Below are 17,331 nucleotides of genomic sequence, written 5' to 3'. Positions count from 1 at the left end.
CACTGTTACTGATAAGTAAATGACGAACTTTATTTTTATTTTGTTGTAAAATTTGATTGATTGAATAAAATTCAACTAATTTTTTAGTTTCTACCGAAAATTCCAGTTCGACAACTAACGCTACTACTACTACCACTACTACTACTACTACCACTACTACTACTCCTACTACTACAACAGTGAAAATAAAACCATCGACAACAACGTCCCTCAAAAGAGTTACTTGTGCTTACTTTGTTGAAAGAAAAGTCTTTAAAGATACCAAAGTTGTCTTTCCAAAAACGTGCAGAAATCACCAATATGAAAATGGCCGAGAGATTGGGAACGACTTAATCACAATCTATGAAAATTTATCGCTTTCAAAATACACCTGCCAGAATGAAGAAACAAAATATACAATAATAGTTGTGCCAATGAGTTAGGATTTTATCGTGTTAACAATTTTATTAAAATGCCAGAAACTGTGCTGCTAAGAACGGTGTTACAAAAAATGTTAAAGAGCGTAATTAGATAGCCCTTATAATAAATTCAATAATGAAGAAGTTTTGCACAAATTAAAAATAACTTAATTATTGCTAGAATTTTACAACAAAATGTAACAACTAAGCACCAAAATTCGATTGAAAGAATTTGATTTTTCATCTGTTCAAAGTTTTTTACAATTTTTAATAATGGAATTACTTTTAGTTGGAGAAACGAAATGCAATGCAGAAAATATTTATGAAACTGATACCGTGATACTTCAGTGTTTTTTCCCTTTGAAACCAACTGAAAGAAAAGAAAAATATACGCTAGGTTTAAAACTTGTAGACACAAAGTCGTATGTATGCGGAAATGTCATAAAAGGCAAAACGGTACGTGAATTTGTCACTTTTTGCTCAGACATATGTTAAACTTTCTGTTTTGCTGTATTAAATTGTTGCAAAAAAACTTTAAGACTAATTTAAACTTTCTATATATTGTTCACGACATCGAAGAAGTTTCATTGTATTTGAGAGTGAAAAATGATAAATAATTGTATGTGAAATTTCGGATGATCATAATTGAAACATTTTCAAATGCGTGTAAGCTTTAACAGAATGAAATAAAAAAATCTCAAAAAATAATTTAAAAAATAAAAATAAAGAAACATGATTGAAAATATCAAAAAATAAATTACAAATACAAATTTGATTTTATGTCAACCTAGGATGAATAATTTTCAACATTGAAAACCCATTAAACAATAAACTAGTGATGTTAAGTCATCCGAGCCGAGCCGAGCCAAGCCGATGGAGCCGATTCGGCTAAGATTTGGAAAACGATCGGCTCTATCTAATTATCTATTATTATTATTATTTATAATTTCTATTTCGCTCTTTCATTTAAATTAAAAAATATATTTTTAAATATACTTGCGTTATTTCAATGATATTAATATTCGTATATAAAACGAGCAGTATTTTATTATTTAAGGCACTTATAAATCTACGCATAGTAAAATAATTTTTCTTTCGTTTGGGGAAATGCGCATTTATTGGCTTTGCGCCTTGGATCAGCTCGGCTTGGATCAGCTCACCTTGGATCGGAAAGCCTTAGATCGACTCGCCTTGAATCGACTCGCCTTGGATCGGCTTGCCTTGGTTAGACTCGCCTTGGATTGGCTCGCTTTGGATCGGATTGCCTTGGATCGTCTCGCCTTAGTTCAGCTCGGCATGGACGCTCAGCTTGGCTTGGATTTTTATCAACTTGGCCCGGTTTAAAGGTCTAGCTGAGCCAAGCCAAATCGTTAACATTACAATATATAAAAAAAACATTTTACGCTTTAATTTTGGGCGCACTTTTTTTGTTGAATAACCGGACAATATATAAGAAATAGAATGCATACATGTTTTTGGCAATCAAAAAGTAAAATTCAAATTTTTTTGTAATAGGTTTATGTTTTCTTTTATCAGGCTTTCAATTTCACGGCGTCGTTTCACTTCACGACATACTTCCTGACACTTTCCTTCAATTATGCTCTGTTTGAAGGCGGTGAATGTGAGGAAGATCCAATAATGGACTGCTCCACCGAGAAGCATAAGTACACACATAAAGTTTCAAGTTATTTATCTACGTTTCACTATTTTTCAGTGTTCAATATAAAACTTATTATTGTAGAAATACTCAAATGTTTCTTATAAAAATTTTGGCATTGGGGCGTACTAAGGCTGTCTGGTTCTAAAAAAATTATGTCTGAGTGAACAAAGTTAACAAATAATTTTACCTTGCTGCCGCTTCAGCATCCATTTAAATTTTTTTAAATCAAATCATTTGGTTATTTTTCCAAAATCCACTGATAAAAATTGTCACGAAAACATTTTTGTAAATGAAGTGAGGACAATTTGTTATAAAATTTTGCAATAAACTAATAATGAATTTGCATGGCTTAGGTATGATACATTAAAATTTGAATTGATAATCCAATCAATTAAATCAGTTTCTTCTGATGAATTAAATTTTTTTTGTAATTATTCGTGCTCTGATGTCAGTTACTTGATTTATCTTTTTATTCATAGATTCGATCCATTTTTTCAGATATTAAACCACCGATGCCAGAAATAGTGGGAAGTGGGGAAACGAAGCTGTGCGATGAGATGCAGTGCAAATTGCCAATTAATGACACGAGCGTGGTGACATTTGATTTTAAATCAGACCACGCGTACGATCAGTGCGGAGCTCTCAAATTCCTGCGCCTGAAAATAGCGGGCGGTCAAACTCTAACATGCAACGTTACAACTTACATCAGTAAGCTCGTTACCGCATTCATTAATTAAACTTTAAGTCTCTTAAAATTTAGAAATTTTAATAAAAATATATATAATCGATAAAATACAAATTCCAATAGAAGATGTCCCATACAGCAAACAAGTAACGAAACATGTGTACGTTAAAGGTATATATTATTTTATTTTTTAATCAACCGTAATTATTTAATTTTTGGTTCATTTTTTCATTTCATTCAGATGACTCTCGCTCCGACTGCCCTCCTTGCTCCGGTTATCCTTTTAGATTAATAAATAATCATACTCTATAGTCTTTGTTTATGATACGATTGCAAATGGTTCTAAATCAACACAAACAGCGTTTGGTTATGAAATCTTTCTCCAAATATCACGGAAAAAAAGTCAGAATTTTATTATAAGAAAGAACAGCGTAATCAGCATTGAATCAATAAATTCACCTGGATTCATTCTTATTCAAAACGTTTAAAATCAGTTTATAAATTTTTTTTTATATATGATAATCTGACTGTTTTAGCTACATGAAATGCTATATAAACGGAACCTATATGTTTTAAAATAAAATGGGACATTACATAAAATGAAATTATTCTTTGAATTTGAAAAGCTGGCAAAACAACAGCAGAGGGTAGGAATGATCGGATTCCAGCGGATCGCGTTATTAAAAATGCCCTTGGTTTTGTCGGAGGCATTTTCACGTTCATCATTCTGTGCGGTCTCATGATTTCAGCACGTAACAGACTGAGAATAAGTGAGAATGTGTTTCTATTGCACAGATGTACAAAAACATGAATTGAGTAGTTCAATGTTTTATCAGAGTTTCATACACTCAATCACTCGACATTTTTATTTAATAATTTATTTTTTATGAAACAAAATGAAATAACCAATTGCAGGTTTGAAGCATGAATCGGACACAGTACGAGAATCAACTTCCACTTAAACTAATCACTCTAAATTTAACAATTTGATTATAATAAAGTCGACATGAGGAAAGAAATTAAGGAATCAAATTGTCGCAGACAGACATCTATATACGATGGATATATATATATATATATATATTGGATGCATTGAAATTAATTTGCACTTTCACTAATTTATTGACTATACACTTTCAAAGTAGTAAATTTTATTTGCTTTATTGTTGATCTCTTGTTGCAGAAGTGCTATGAGTTTATCGTTCAATTATAGTAACAGTTTTTTGTGTTTGTTAGTTATATTAATACCTAAAATACATTGCATTATAGGTGTTTATCTATTTTATACATTTTTAGTGTTTTTTATTTTAAATTTTATTCTCTTTAATATTTTGGTTCAACTAATAATAAAAACATACAAAAGATTTTTATCTTATATATGCATTAATTTTCTAAAATGTCACCTGATACAAAATCTTTTTTTTCGATTAAAAAATGTTATATGAAATAACATTTAATAAAACCTCTTCATGACAAAAATCTTTGAAAAATGTTCTTCTAAATTTTTTAAACAGCGTTTAATCGCATTAGGTAAAAATGCCAAAATGTTTTTGTTATTTCATTCCATAGAGTTGGACACGTTTAAAATAACATAATAGAAGTGGTTATGTGATATTTACTAATTTTATTCGTAACTTCATCATTTTACTTCATTTCATTTTGTTAAAATATTTGTTAATAAATTGTTTACAAACGAAAATATATTGATATTTTTTAAAAACATTTTTTGTTAGAATATCATTTCAAGACGATGCAAGCAAACTTGACGAGTGCCTGGTAAGAATGATGCCCTGGATGGCCGAGAAACATCACAACGTCCGGACTTCATCTTCATCATCTTCATCGACCAATCAACTATTAATTAAAATGACTGTTCACTGTTCTAACCATGCGGCATAAGCAGTTTTTTGACTTTACTGCAGGTAAAAAACAATTTAAATATTAAAAGAGGACACAGGAGCTTGAAACGATGTAACGTGATGTCTGAGGACGTGATGAATATCTGCATTCTCAACGAACATTTTTCAGATCCTGAAATTATAACAAATATTTTTATATCTCTTCAAATGACACAAAAATATGCCATTTACAAAGCTCTGTAACTTTGTCAGTTTTCTAAAAGTTGTGGAGTCAATAGAGAAATCGCTAATTTGACCGATTCTTATAAATTCGTTATTACATATGAACGTAAGTTAAAAAATACATTAAAATTAACAAATTTAATTCACATGTTTATACGCGTATGTTTGTACAATGTACATGTACACTACACATAAATGGATTTCTAAGTGTAGTTACGTTTATTTGTACGTTATATGTAAGTTTTTATACTTGTATGTGTGTTTGTACACGTATATGTGTACGAAGCAACTAAGGATGTGTCCAATTTTTGAATGTATTATAAGCGCCAACACCAGGGTTTGCATATAAATCAATAGGAATATTTGACCGATATACAGTTTGTTCCAAACAGGTATGTACGTTGTTAGCGTATGTGAAGTGTATGCATTAACGTTGTACACTGCGAATGTGATGTGCATATAAATTTGTCGTGCCTTTCTTTATGGTCTGTCATTCTTAGAAATGAATACGTGTAGTTGTGAACGTGTTCGTCTCTTCATGACATGCAACGTCGAAATATTGTAACTACTCGTCAAACTTGCGCTGATTTCAACGGAAGCATCAATCTTACATACGTGCATGTGTGAGGAACATGGAAAGATTGAGAAAGAAAAAAGGAGATTACATCGTAAACGGAGCCTTCCTACTAAAAACTAAAAAACGCTGTGTATATCGAATACGTAAAGACACCCAAACTCGAATGTACATATACAAATGCATTGTACAAATGTGGCACTTGTTTCTTGATATTATTGTGATAGGAACAATTCAAACAATGTTTGCAAGAACGGTGAGGTCGATGATTAAATATTGTATTGTATTGTATCACGCCAAATATTGTAGACATATGCATGTCTACAATATTTGGCGTGATATTTTTATTCTAACAAATATTTGCCCCTATCAAATGGAGCGCTAGTAAATTGTTATTGTACCATAAAACAAAATTTGCTTCAATAATGATCTTTTATTTCTTGGAAATACTGAATTTATTAGAAAAAAGCCGAAGACACAAGTACATGAATCAACGTTTAGTAGGCTGGCTGGCTGGCTGGCTGGCTGGTTGGCTGGTTGGCTGGCTGGCTGGCATAAACGGGAGCAAGTTTACTATGTTCCACAGCTAGACCGTCTGAAATTTTGGCAAATAAAAATGGGATAACGTATCAAAACTTGTCTAAGTCATAAAAATTTTAATTGGAAGTTTTTACAAAATTCTACAATTTAAATTTTTTAATTAAATGCCATGGAGCGCCAGAAATTTAATATAAAGTTTATGTTTTTGTCTCCAATGTTTGGCATGGTCATGCACCTACATATAGAAATAATTAAGATATATATCAGGTCATATATGTTTATGCCTATTTTCATGTGTTTCATACTTAAACTAAAACTACATATGCATGATAAAACAAATTTTTCACTTATGGGATAATTTGTATTTGGAATTTTAGGCTTTAAAATGATTACTCTATTTTTCCTTATTCCAGAAAAAAAAGTTAACTTAATCGAAATATATATTTCAAAACATAAAAGTAAAGTCACCATTTACTTAACAGGCAACAAACACACAAGCAAACTTTTAATTTTTACACAAGCATTTCACATATAGAAAGAAAGAGAGAGAGAGGGAGAGAGAGGGAGAGAGAGGGAGAGAGAGAATGGAAGAATGAAAAAAGGGAGAGAGCGAGAGATTGAAAGAGCGATATACATGTATGTAGATGAATAGATAGTAAATAGTTTATCTGAAGGCATCCGAGGTTTTGAATATTTAATTTAATTAAATGTTTGCCAAAATTTTTTATTCCGCTGACAAATTTTTTCATTTTTTTTTTGTTTTGCCTGGAAAAATGTCAACAAACATTTTTTCAAGTTTGCAGTGTTTAGCGTTTTATTAATTGCTATAATTTAAAAAAACAAAATTAAGGTCTATGTTTCAAAAATTTTAAATTAATCGGAAGTATTTTAAAATATTCTATAATTTAAAATAAAAGCTAACATCAAAATTTTTCTAAAAGCAGCTATGTTTGTTGTTTTTTAGAAAAAACATTCATTTTTTCTAAAATCATCGTGGCTCTGGTGTGGTTGGTGCCTGGGCCTACCTCCTGCAAATGTGTGCACGTTGTGTTCTTCGTTCGGATATTGCAGCTTCCGTGCTTTCAAAAGTTTAATTGCAACCGAGTGAAGAACGAAGAACGATTTGTCAGATCAGCATTATTAAGAACACGCAAACACACACACACAGACATCTATACATAAATTTACATAAACATACGTAGATAAATACGTGTCAACATATACATACGTACAAAGGTACAATAACGCTGAAAATGCAGGACGTTTATGCTGGTTTTTGTTACTCAAATATAAACATTATAAACACACGTGCGTATGTAAAAACATTTGGAAAACAAATAATATGAGTAGGTTCGTAGCAACCTTTGAGCGTACGCATCATGTGCAGAACATTGACGAACCACTTCAAGCTGGATGTCCATTGAACCTTGCTACACGACGGACCATGTGATTTCATGTGGGATGTTTGCACATTTGCAAATGCTCACAATACACTCGCTTACTTTTGAAACGCATCCCGTATGTACACTATATATAGATACGTACACAATCGATTCTATTATGCTATCTCATACAAACGCATTGCATATGCAAGGAGTATGCGTTCACACTACAAGTACGATTTGTATGTAAATATAAAATGCACGCCATATTTCACGTTGTACGCATACGCCCATCCAGATGTACGCTATATACACGCGTGAAGAATCTATACGCTCCACATACTGTGTGCAGGCATCTGAGTAAGAATCTATATACTCGTTGTACACAAGCGAATTGAGAAGCGGAAGTTGCAAATGTACAGCTGTGCCGATGATGACGTAACGGATGGAGATGTGCTGTTGTACGCTGGTTGTGTGTATAAAAGTGAATGCCTAGATGAGTGTTCGTTCACACGTTTATTATTCTTTTTCGTTTGATATTGCTGAATTTTTAATTACATTTCAAATTAACTTTTTCTACGCCTTTTTACTTTCTTGTGTTTTTAATTAGAATTTGTAAGCGTCTATTTTCATTGCCTGGTGCAGATTTGTGATATAATTTTTGACTTTCTGAAATTTTTAAATAATTTAAATTAAAAAATTCCATTTACTGCTGCTGATATATTCAGGGTCATCGTTGATAAAGAAATACAAATTCTCAGTTATATTTCATATTATTAACAAGTTAGACCTCACATATTGTACAGATTCATTGAAATTTATTTAAATTCATTTTTTTCTTTAATATAAATTAATAGATAAAAATATATATTCGACATTATCACGCTGACTCGAAGATGTTTAGTTGGCCGTCTCAGTTGAGACTTCCAAGTTTACGTTGAATACTTCAAGGAAAATAAATGCGTTCATAAATAATTTTCAAAATCGAACAAATTTCAAAATTTTGAAAGTAACATCTACAAACAATTATATATAAATATGCTGGAAAAACAACATTTGCAACAACAACCGCACAACTAACAACGACATTAACCACCAACAACTCTAACAAAACTATTATAAACAACAATATAACGGCACTTTTAACGGTTTCAATTTGTTAGTCATCATTTTCTACAGTTGCTGTTGAGTCATCCTCATCGCGCAAACGAAAGAACAAACGAACGAACGAACGGACGAAGAGACAGACAAATAGAAAAACAAAAAGAAGACAGATGGATGGAATGAAAGAGTGCGATGAAAGACAACCACCGATTGAAATTGATAACGTTCAAGAATTCCTTATCAAAACCGGTGCGATCTCCGCTTTTTTCATATTTGTTCTAAAATTTTCATTTAAATATTAGTTTAAATTATTTTAGAAGAATTGTTTCCAAACTTTGAAAGCATGATAATGATTAAATAAAAAGTTTTTCTACATTAATGTTTTCAATGGCAGCAAATATGAATAGCATCTTAATAACATTCGCTCTAATTAAATAATAAGTGCATTCATTAATTTATTAAAATTAATCATAATGCAAAAATATTGGACATATGACTTTAAAACATTTCAAATAAATTAAATTCTTTAAATTCGCGTTATAATGTTAGACTGATAAACAGATAGACACACACATATGAAGACACACACAGTACACACACATATATATTAACGGACACATACACATATAAAGACACACACACACACAATGAAGACAGACGTTGTATATATATATATATATTGTATATATATATATATATAGAATGATCAGATGATAAGAAAATTAAAAATGCTTAGATTTCTAAATTTAACTAAATTTCACTTTGAGATTTTTTTTACTGTCATCAGCCATGTTGATGGCGGAATTCATAGTCTGTGAATACAATTGCAAGCACACCAAACACGTGGTGATCTTTAACATTTCATAATGCACCGCACCACTCATATACAAAACAAACATTAAAACTGACACACAAACACATGGAACAAATGTAAATACACTTAACCAATCCAGCTATCTATCTACGTTTGTATGATATGTGTGTGTGTTTTAGTGAATGAAGTATGGATATGTCTGTAATGAATGATGTATGGCATATATGTGTGCACGATGAATGATGTACGTTTGTAGTAGGAGTAATGCTGCGAAATATTATTTTTATATATGTTTTAATATAATACATGGAGATGGTGATGCGTCATACATTAATTTTGTGTTCACATTTACGCATATACAGTACACACATAGTTTGATGCCTTCACACGATATATATATATATATATATATATACTTACATACAAAAATTTTTTTATTGTATATATATATATATATATACATGTATATTTTTGTAAGAATGTATGAAGAAATGTAAATGGATTGTATATTAGAAGACGTTTCGCATGTTAACATTTAAAACATCATTCAGATGAGTCGTTCAAGCCTGAGGAAGCTGATGATGAAGTTGAGTTTTTACTAAAACCGGATTTGGTTGAGGATATGGCTTCAATGACGGCCAACATGGCTTCCTTAGCAACGGAACTGACGGAAGAGGAAATGCGAGACGTGGAGGAGATGGGATTGAAGGAGAACGAGTGCGAAATCACTCCTTCCATTAACACATCGGTCATTCTCAACGATGTTGACGATGTTGATGTTGAGTTGTCGTTGAGCGAGCAAGGAGATGCTATCGATAAAAATGTCGGAATCGATCGAATTTGTTCGAATATTCGCGACGATTTAAAGTTTCACAATTATGATGACGACGACGACGATTTGAGCGATATTTTAGTTTTGAAGAAGCCAGAACTTGTCATTTTGCAGCAGCAGCAGCAACAACCTCAACCTGATATCTTGCTGGAAGGCATCGCAGAAGAAGCGGAAGAGGATATTAACAAGGATATCGAAGAGGAATATGATTCCGTTGTAATCAAGGATGATGACGATGATGACGAAGAAGAGGAAGATGATGACGACAAAGAAAAAATTGTTAACGTTGATAATAATGGCGTTCTAACTAACCGTTACACAGCGGAGAATACAGATGATAACTTGCTTGTGGATCTAAGTGAAAAGATTGAGAACGCGAAGAACTTTGATTACCATAATGAACCGTTAATCGTCGTCGGAAGTGAAGGTGATGATGACGATGAAGTTATGAACGAAAATAATCAACCGGACAAACTATCAGAAACAAATAATTTGCCTCATGAAGACGAAGAAGAGGATGAAGATCAGTCAAACGAATCAACGCAGCAGCAGCAACCAGTGGACCGACAGGATGGAAGTCTCCAGAAGGACAGGAGTGACGTACACGAATACGTCAACATCGAACAATTCTCCCCGAAACCAAAGCAAGCGTCAGCTGAATTTGACAAAAACAACGCCAAATTAGCCGAGAGAGCCGTAATAACCGAAGACGATTTCATATTCGAAGAGAGTCCATCAACAACAACAGCTACGACATCCAACGATTCATTTTATATCACCAGCAATGCTACAGCTAACAACAACATTGATAACGACAACAACACAATGTTTCATGATTACGAGAACGTTGATAAAGCAATACCGGAGTGTGTGAGAAGTAATGTTTTACGTAAGAACGCATCTTCTGATGTCGTTCCGCAGAATGTTTGCTCTACGCCTGCTGATGCTGCCGACGATGATGGGGTTGATAAAGTTGCTGCAACGAATCTGCCTCCAATGAACAATCATGAAAATGATCAGGATGATGAAGATGATGACAGAAATGTTGAACATGACGAGCCTGAGGAAGAAAGAAATGATGAAGACGGAAATAAAAAAGTCGTGGTTAATGGCAACATCAATTTAATTGCAAGCAACAACAAAGTCATTGTTATTAGCAACATCAGTAATCCATACAACGAACAACCGTTTCTTATTGATCACATTAATGTGCAGGATTATGACGTCAGCAAGGAGAAAGATCATGTAGTTAGATGCGACGACGATGAGAAAGAAGATGAAGAAGCTGGTGGCTATGTAGATTTAAAGGTTGAGCTTGATGATGATGTGAGTGCATTAGCGTTGAACAAACAAAACAAAGCATGCAGTGATAACATTTCTGAAAATAATTTCTTACTTGAACAAACAAAAAACGTCGCAAAGTCAACGGTAGATTCTTCCAATTCGAACAACGTTAGCAACCACATTACATCCACTGTTGATTTAATTCAGAAATATGAACAACAACAATTCAATTCGAAACAGCAAATTTTTTCAGTGCAACCCCAGCAACAGCAGCAGCAGAAGACATTTGAAACTTTGCATCATATCAATGGAGAAAGTAAAACATCAAGCCGAAACCAGCAGACAGAAACAATCGCCTGTCAGACGCCCAACAATCTGAAAACATCGACAACCAGTGTTGCTATTAACACCATCAAAACTTCGACGACGACAACCTCAACGAACACGAACGTCACAATCACAACGTCAAAGATAAACGTGAAAGCAGCTAGAACAGTGCAAACACCCACGACGCCAACATCGGCAGGCCACAACACGAAGATCGCTGACATTCTTCCGGAAGCTGGATGTGTGAAGGCCCTAGTGGCTCAGTGGAGTCAGAGGTGGAGCAGGAAAGATGGAGACTGTGATGATGATAGGAAGATGAATAGGTTAGTTTTAAATAGTAGTCTTTCCAAATTTTTTTAATATATAGATAAAAATTGGATTTGAAGTTTCATCATTAAGGCCATTTCAACAATCAGTTTATCATCTTATGTCATTAAACTTGATGAACGGTTTCATTATACGCTTTTTAAATGATAAATACTTACTTCTTCATACGGTCACATTTTCATTTAATTTTACAGTTTCGTAAAAAAAGTGAACCAACCATACAGGTCTCGATCGTGTGGACCACTGCCTCGCAAGGTTCGTCTGCTCTCTCCAGACGGGGGTTTGGAAGATAGGGAGGATGAAGATGGTGAGAAAAAGAGAGAGTGGCAAGTTGTCGGCGAAGATGGGCAGCAATATCGGTCCCAACCGTCTCTCACGAGAACCATGCTGGTCAAGTTTGAAAGAATGGATTTTGACACTGCTGGCAGCTCTGCTGGTCATAAGGAGGAAGACAAGCCACAAAAAAAGGTGACCTTGTAAAAAAATTAGCGTACAAAATAAAATTTGCCATAGACTTTTAAACATTTTTCTGTCGAGTCGAACAATGAATAAATGCGGATGACAGATATAAATAATATTTCATTACTTATTCTTTGGAAATGTAAAAAATGCTAGGAATTATTTCTTAGAATCTGAGCTATTTTTCAAATGTTCCGGCAAAGTAAAGAAGATTAATTGTCAGAATGTGTTCTTATATAAACCTATATAAATATTTTTTTGAAATTTATTTTCATCTTTTTGTAGATAAAAAATTATTTAATTTATAACATTCATAAATTGTTTTTTTTCACAGAAATATAAATGGGAAGTAAAAGAGCCAAAGATACTCTCACGTCCATCCTTCCTGGCACATTGATGAACGATGGTGATGATGATACGATGATGGTGATGATGATGCTACCATGACGATGATGGCGACCCTTATACGATGATGATGATATTGTGATGAAAATATCTTAAAAAATTTGTTGACATTGTTTCTAGATTATGTAATTATGATTGATATGATGCGACATGAAGCGATGTTGTGATTAAACTGTTATTCGTTTAATATAATGTGAATTTGTTGTTGATTTCGATGATGGGGACAAAGAAGATGAAGACAACGACGACGACGATGATGATACATGATAAAGATATAATTTAAAAGTTATAGACTTTCAGAAAATTTTTAATACCCTCAAAAACGAATCTTCAAAGGAGAATTTAATATATTTTTTTTAACTTTCAATTTTGTACCTACCTTATTTATGGACCCCATGTATATATAAATAAATAAACAAATAAATAAATGTATATATATATATATATATATATATCAGTTAAAATGTTTATAAAAAAAACCGTCATCTCAATAACAATGCAATTAACGCCAATTTGAACGTACTTATATCAACACATCACAGTTTAAAATTAAACAGATAGAATGTTTTATACAGACTTACATTTTTTTTATTCTAATGACAAACATTAATGTAATTGTTACACATACTTAACTATAATTTTATACACGCACACATTTACACACATTTACACACACAGACACACACACACATATACACACACACACAAATACATATATACATACACACACAGACGCAAAGGTCACACATTATTTATATTTATTTATTTGCATCTATCATGAATACATGCATGCATACAATCCATTTCACGCACCGTTAACTTTTTCAAAAAATTTTTTTACCGCATGTTCACGATCGTTCCATCAATCTTTGTCATTTTTTTGTTATTATCGTTACTATTGTTATCATTCGCGTATTTGATATTTATAATTATCAGAACTATAATAATAATAATAATAATTTTATTTTATTTATTATTAATATAATTGTTTCGTTTGTCAACGTGTTTCTCACTTAAATCCAGAATGTGTGTTGAATGTTATCATGCTAACAAATTATCATTAATATTGGCGATGATATTAATGGAACTGATTTTAAAGGATTATTAATTAATAATAGTAATATTGTTATTATTTTTATTATAATTTTAACTATAAATATAATACAAATAATAATTTTTTGTTATTATCGCTCTTATGATTTCAACTGTAGAAAAATTGTTTGTCAGAAAAATTTAAAATGATTCCTGAGAAATGAATTTCAATTTAAAACTTGCTTTCGGGATACTAGAAAAACAATCATCAATATAGCCAAACTTCAGTGTAGTATATCTTCTGTTATTAGGAAACAGGTTGGACTAGGCAAATATTAAAAAGTAATTTAATTAGAATTATTCGCAAGCAGACGAGTTTATGAATAAAAAAAACAATTTTCGCTTATATAAAAATTAAAAATACTGCTTCGTTAGTGTAATTAAAGTAAAGTTGAAAAGATAAAAATAACAAAATGACTCTTAATCGGGGGTGGGCAAACTACGGCCCGCGAAGTTATTTTATGCGGGCATATGCGGCTCTTCAAAGGTGAAATAGTTCTCAATGCGGCCTTCACAGCAAAAAGTTTGCCCAACCCTGTTTCAAATGAAGGAGCGCTCGATTGTCGAATCAGCTGAAACGTTACAAGATATAGCAAAGTTGTATAAAATTGTTGAAGTTGGTTAAGGGTCATCAACCCGTGTAATGAAAATCATGGAATGCGAAAAACGATTTGAATTATAAAATCATATTGAAAAAATTATTATTAAAAGTTGTTTGTAGTTTTTTCATTGTTGGTGATTTATAAGGTCATCTCAGTTGACTTTAGCCAATCATCATGTTTCGACGTTGCTGAGTTGTCGTTTTTTTAGGTGCGTAGAAAATAAATTTGTTTTGAAATAATTGAATAACCAATTTCTAACTTTTATGACACACAAGTATGATTGTGGCTTCGATTTATATTTGTAAAAACATTGCATCCGAACAAAAATAATTTTGAAAAAAGTTAAAAATGTGGAACGAAAAAAACGTGAAAATATAAAATATACAAAAGAAATCGTAAAATTACATATATACAATAAAAAAATTATTGAAAATACGCTGTGTTTAAAAATTAAGAACAATGCGTACTAATTTGCAAACATAGGTAACTAGACAAAAAAATAAACGTGAATTAACGTGATTTTTTCGCATTTCAATCGTACGAAGTTTAGCAAATTCAATAAAAATATATTCCTAAATAATATGACATAATTCAAGGAAATGTTACATCGAGACAAACGTACAATGAATAATTTTCTGATGAATGACACATTAAAATGCAATAAAAAAATTGTGCCAGCCATAAAATTTTGTTTACATATAATGCCTTTGAGGTTGAATGTAGTTAGTGATGAATAATGCTGTGGAAAGCTACAAAATTGCGAATCAATTGCTTATTGTTCCCCTGTGTTTGATCACCGTACACAATTTCAGCTTGGTACACAAGCTAGATATGTGCTTGCTGTTGTGCAACTTTGCTGTCAGTTCGTTACTGGCGTTGTATGAGTGAATGGAATGTAGCTTAGTAAATGTTCAATAATATAAGAATTTGTGATGAAATTAATTTAAATCGATGCAAATATAAAAATACCATGACTTCCGTGAACGATGGAAAGACGTAAAAAGACAGCTGAATGGATAAATGATGTGGATAATATGAGGGAAAACAAGAGATTAATGCCAAAGATAAGTCAACTAATCCAACGACCTAATTGTTGTTTGAATATTTATGAAGCCACCGACCAACATGCATCTAACATGACCGCACAAAATACCGGTGTGATTGATGATACAAACGTTTAACTGCAGCAGCAACTTGCATAAAATTCCAATTAAAAGTAGGCTGCCCTATTGAAAGGAACACTCTAGATATTATTTGAAAATCTGCAAATTGGTACAAGTGATTTAAAGCGCACTTGGGCCGGAGATATTTGGAGGGGTGCTTTTGGGAGCCTCCTTGCGACAATTAATTTATAAACGGACGAATGCGAAGTAATAAAATTAGATTGAAATGTAAATTATATTTTTCCTAGGTCATAGTCGATGAATGTTTTATCTGAATTTCCGATGACAGCAGTTGCGAATGAACGTTGAATGGAAGGTAGCACAATCTGACCGCGTTCTCCGCTGTTGCAACCGTCCGTTGTCAGAAAGTTCGTACCAGCAGAACAATGTGATCCTTTAGAAGTAGGCAAATGAAAATTCACAAAGGTGTTATCTCTATCATCATCCTCATCATCATTACTGCAGATATGATCATTATCTATATTATCATAAGAATCGTTTTTATTTTTATTGCACGAACTATTTTTATTGTCGTGAAGAATGTGGTTGACGCTGCCTGCTGGTGCATCTTGCAAGATGATCTTCTTGGAGGCAGAGGAGACCAGCGTGGGCATTGAAGTGTGCTTCCTGCAAGAATGAAGAAAGTGAACGGAACAATTGTTTATTAGTTGCAGGCAGTACGTGCTTCGAGTACATAACGAAAAAAAACGCAGTAAAATATACGAGACACGTACGTACTCAGACAACCAAGCATACATACAAAAAACAATGTACATACAGGAGAACGCAACATAATACGCAAGCATAAAGCACATTAAACGCGTTGCAAAACATTAAGCTAGAAACACCAAAACATGAGCCCTTATTCATTTCACGTTCATTAACGTCATTTCGTTACAAAAATTCAATGTTTAATATCTAAGCATGCCATGATGTGTAAACCTATTGAGAGTTTTGTCTTAAAATCAGCTTTATTTTCAACTGAATCGCATAAATTTTGAAACCCAATGTCGGTCGTAGTTGAGATACTTAAAAGAAGGAAGCACGTTTTTCACTTATATCCGGCTCTCTAACCAGCCATATAAACTTGCATAACTCAAATTTGAAACAAAATATTAATAAAATTGATTTAGAAATAAAAAGCAACAATGAAAGAAAGAGAACCTCGAAAATTTAATCAGATCAACTGTATTTGATCTCGCATTCAAGTCGTACTTCTGAAATTTTATGAACAATTTTTAAAAATTAAAACAAAGTATTAGTTGGTATTTAAAAATTAAAAAAGACTTTGACAAGCGACAAATACAGCGTGAAAAACTCAACCGTTTTCAAAGAGAATCCGTTGAAATGCCAGTCTGCGCTCTAGTGAATGAATATTATTTTATAAAATTATGTTTAACATTATCAGATGAAATAATCTCTCACATTATACAGTAAACAACAAATCAAGTCAAGATTTCAGCACAAGGCAGCAAGATATGCATAAATTAGTCAAGAAATATGAATTTACATATTAATGAAACATTTATTAATAGAAAAAACAAACGGGCGTTCAAAGTCTGCAGTTTATTGTGGCGCCAGCGCTCAGCGGCACTTTTACAT

General features: G+C 32.5%; 2 protein-coding genes across 2 annotated transcripts; both read left to right on the top strand.

Annotated features, from left to right (window-relative positions):
- Positions 1-1,505: 1,505 nt before the first annotated feature.
- On the top strand, positions 1,506-2,795 carry HELRODRAFT_160691 (hypothetical protein; the record flags this gene model as incomplete). The annotated part of the gene is made up of 3 exons (XM_009017630.1): positions 1,506-1,736; positions 1,935-2,082; positions 2,557-2,795. 3 exons carry the CDS (start codon positions 1,506-1,508, stop codon positions 2,793-2,795), a joined length of 618 nt encoding a protein of 205 aa, XP_009015878.1.
- Positions 2,796-8,594: 5,799 nt separating this feature from the next.
- On the top strand, positions 8,595-12,974 carry HELRODRAFT_188375 (hypothetical protein; the record flags this gene model as incomplete). The annotated part of the gene is made up of 4 exons (XM_009017629.1): positions 8,595-8,673; positions 9,790-12,004; positions 12,233-12,476; positions 12,802-12,974. 4 exons carry the CDS (start codon positions 8,595-8,597, stop codon positions 12,862-12,864), a joined length of 2,601 nt encoding a protein of 866 aa, XP_009015877.1. The 3' UTR covers positions 12,865-12,974.
- Between the last annotated feature and the right edge of the window lie 4,357 nt (positions 12,975-17,331).

The sequence above is a fragment of the Helobdella robusta genome, assembly GCF_000326865.2.
Source record: "Helobdella robusta unplaced genomic scaffold HELROscaffold_2, whole genome shotgun sequence".
NCBI classification, from domain to species: Eukaryota; Metazoa; Annelida; class Clitellata; order Rhynchobdellida; family Glossiphoniidae; genus Helobdella; species Helobdella robusta.
Note: the sequence above shows the minus strand (reverse complement) of the source record. Positions and strands in the feature narration are given on the sequence as shown.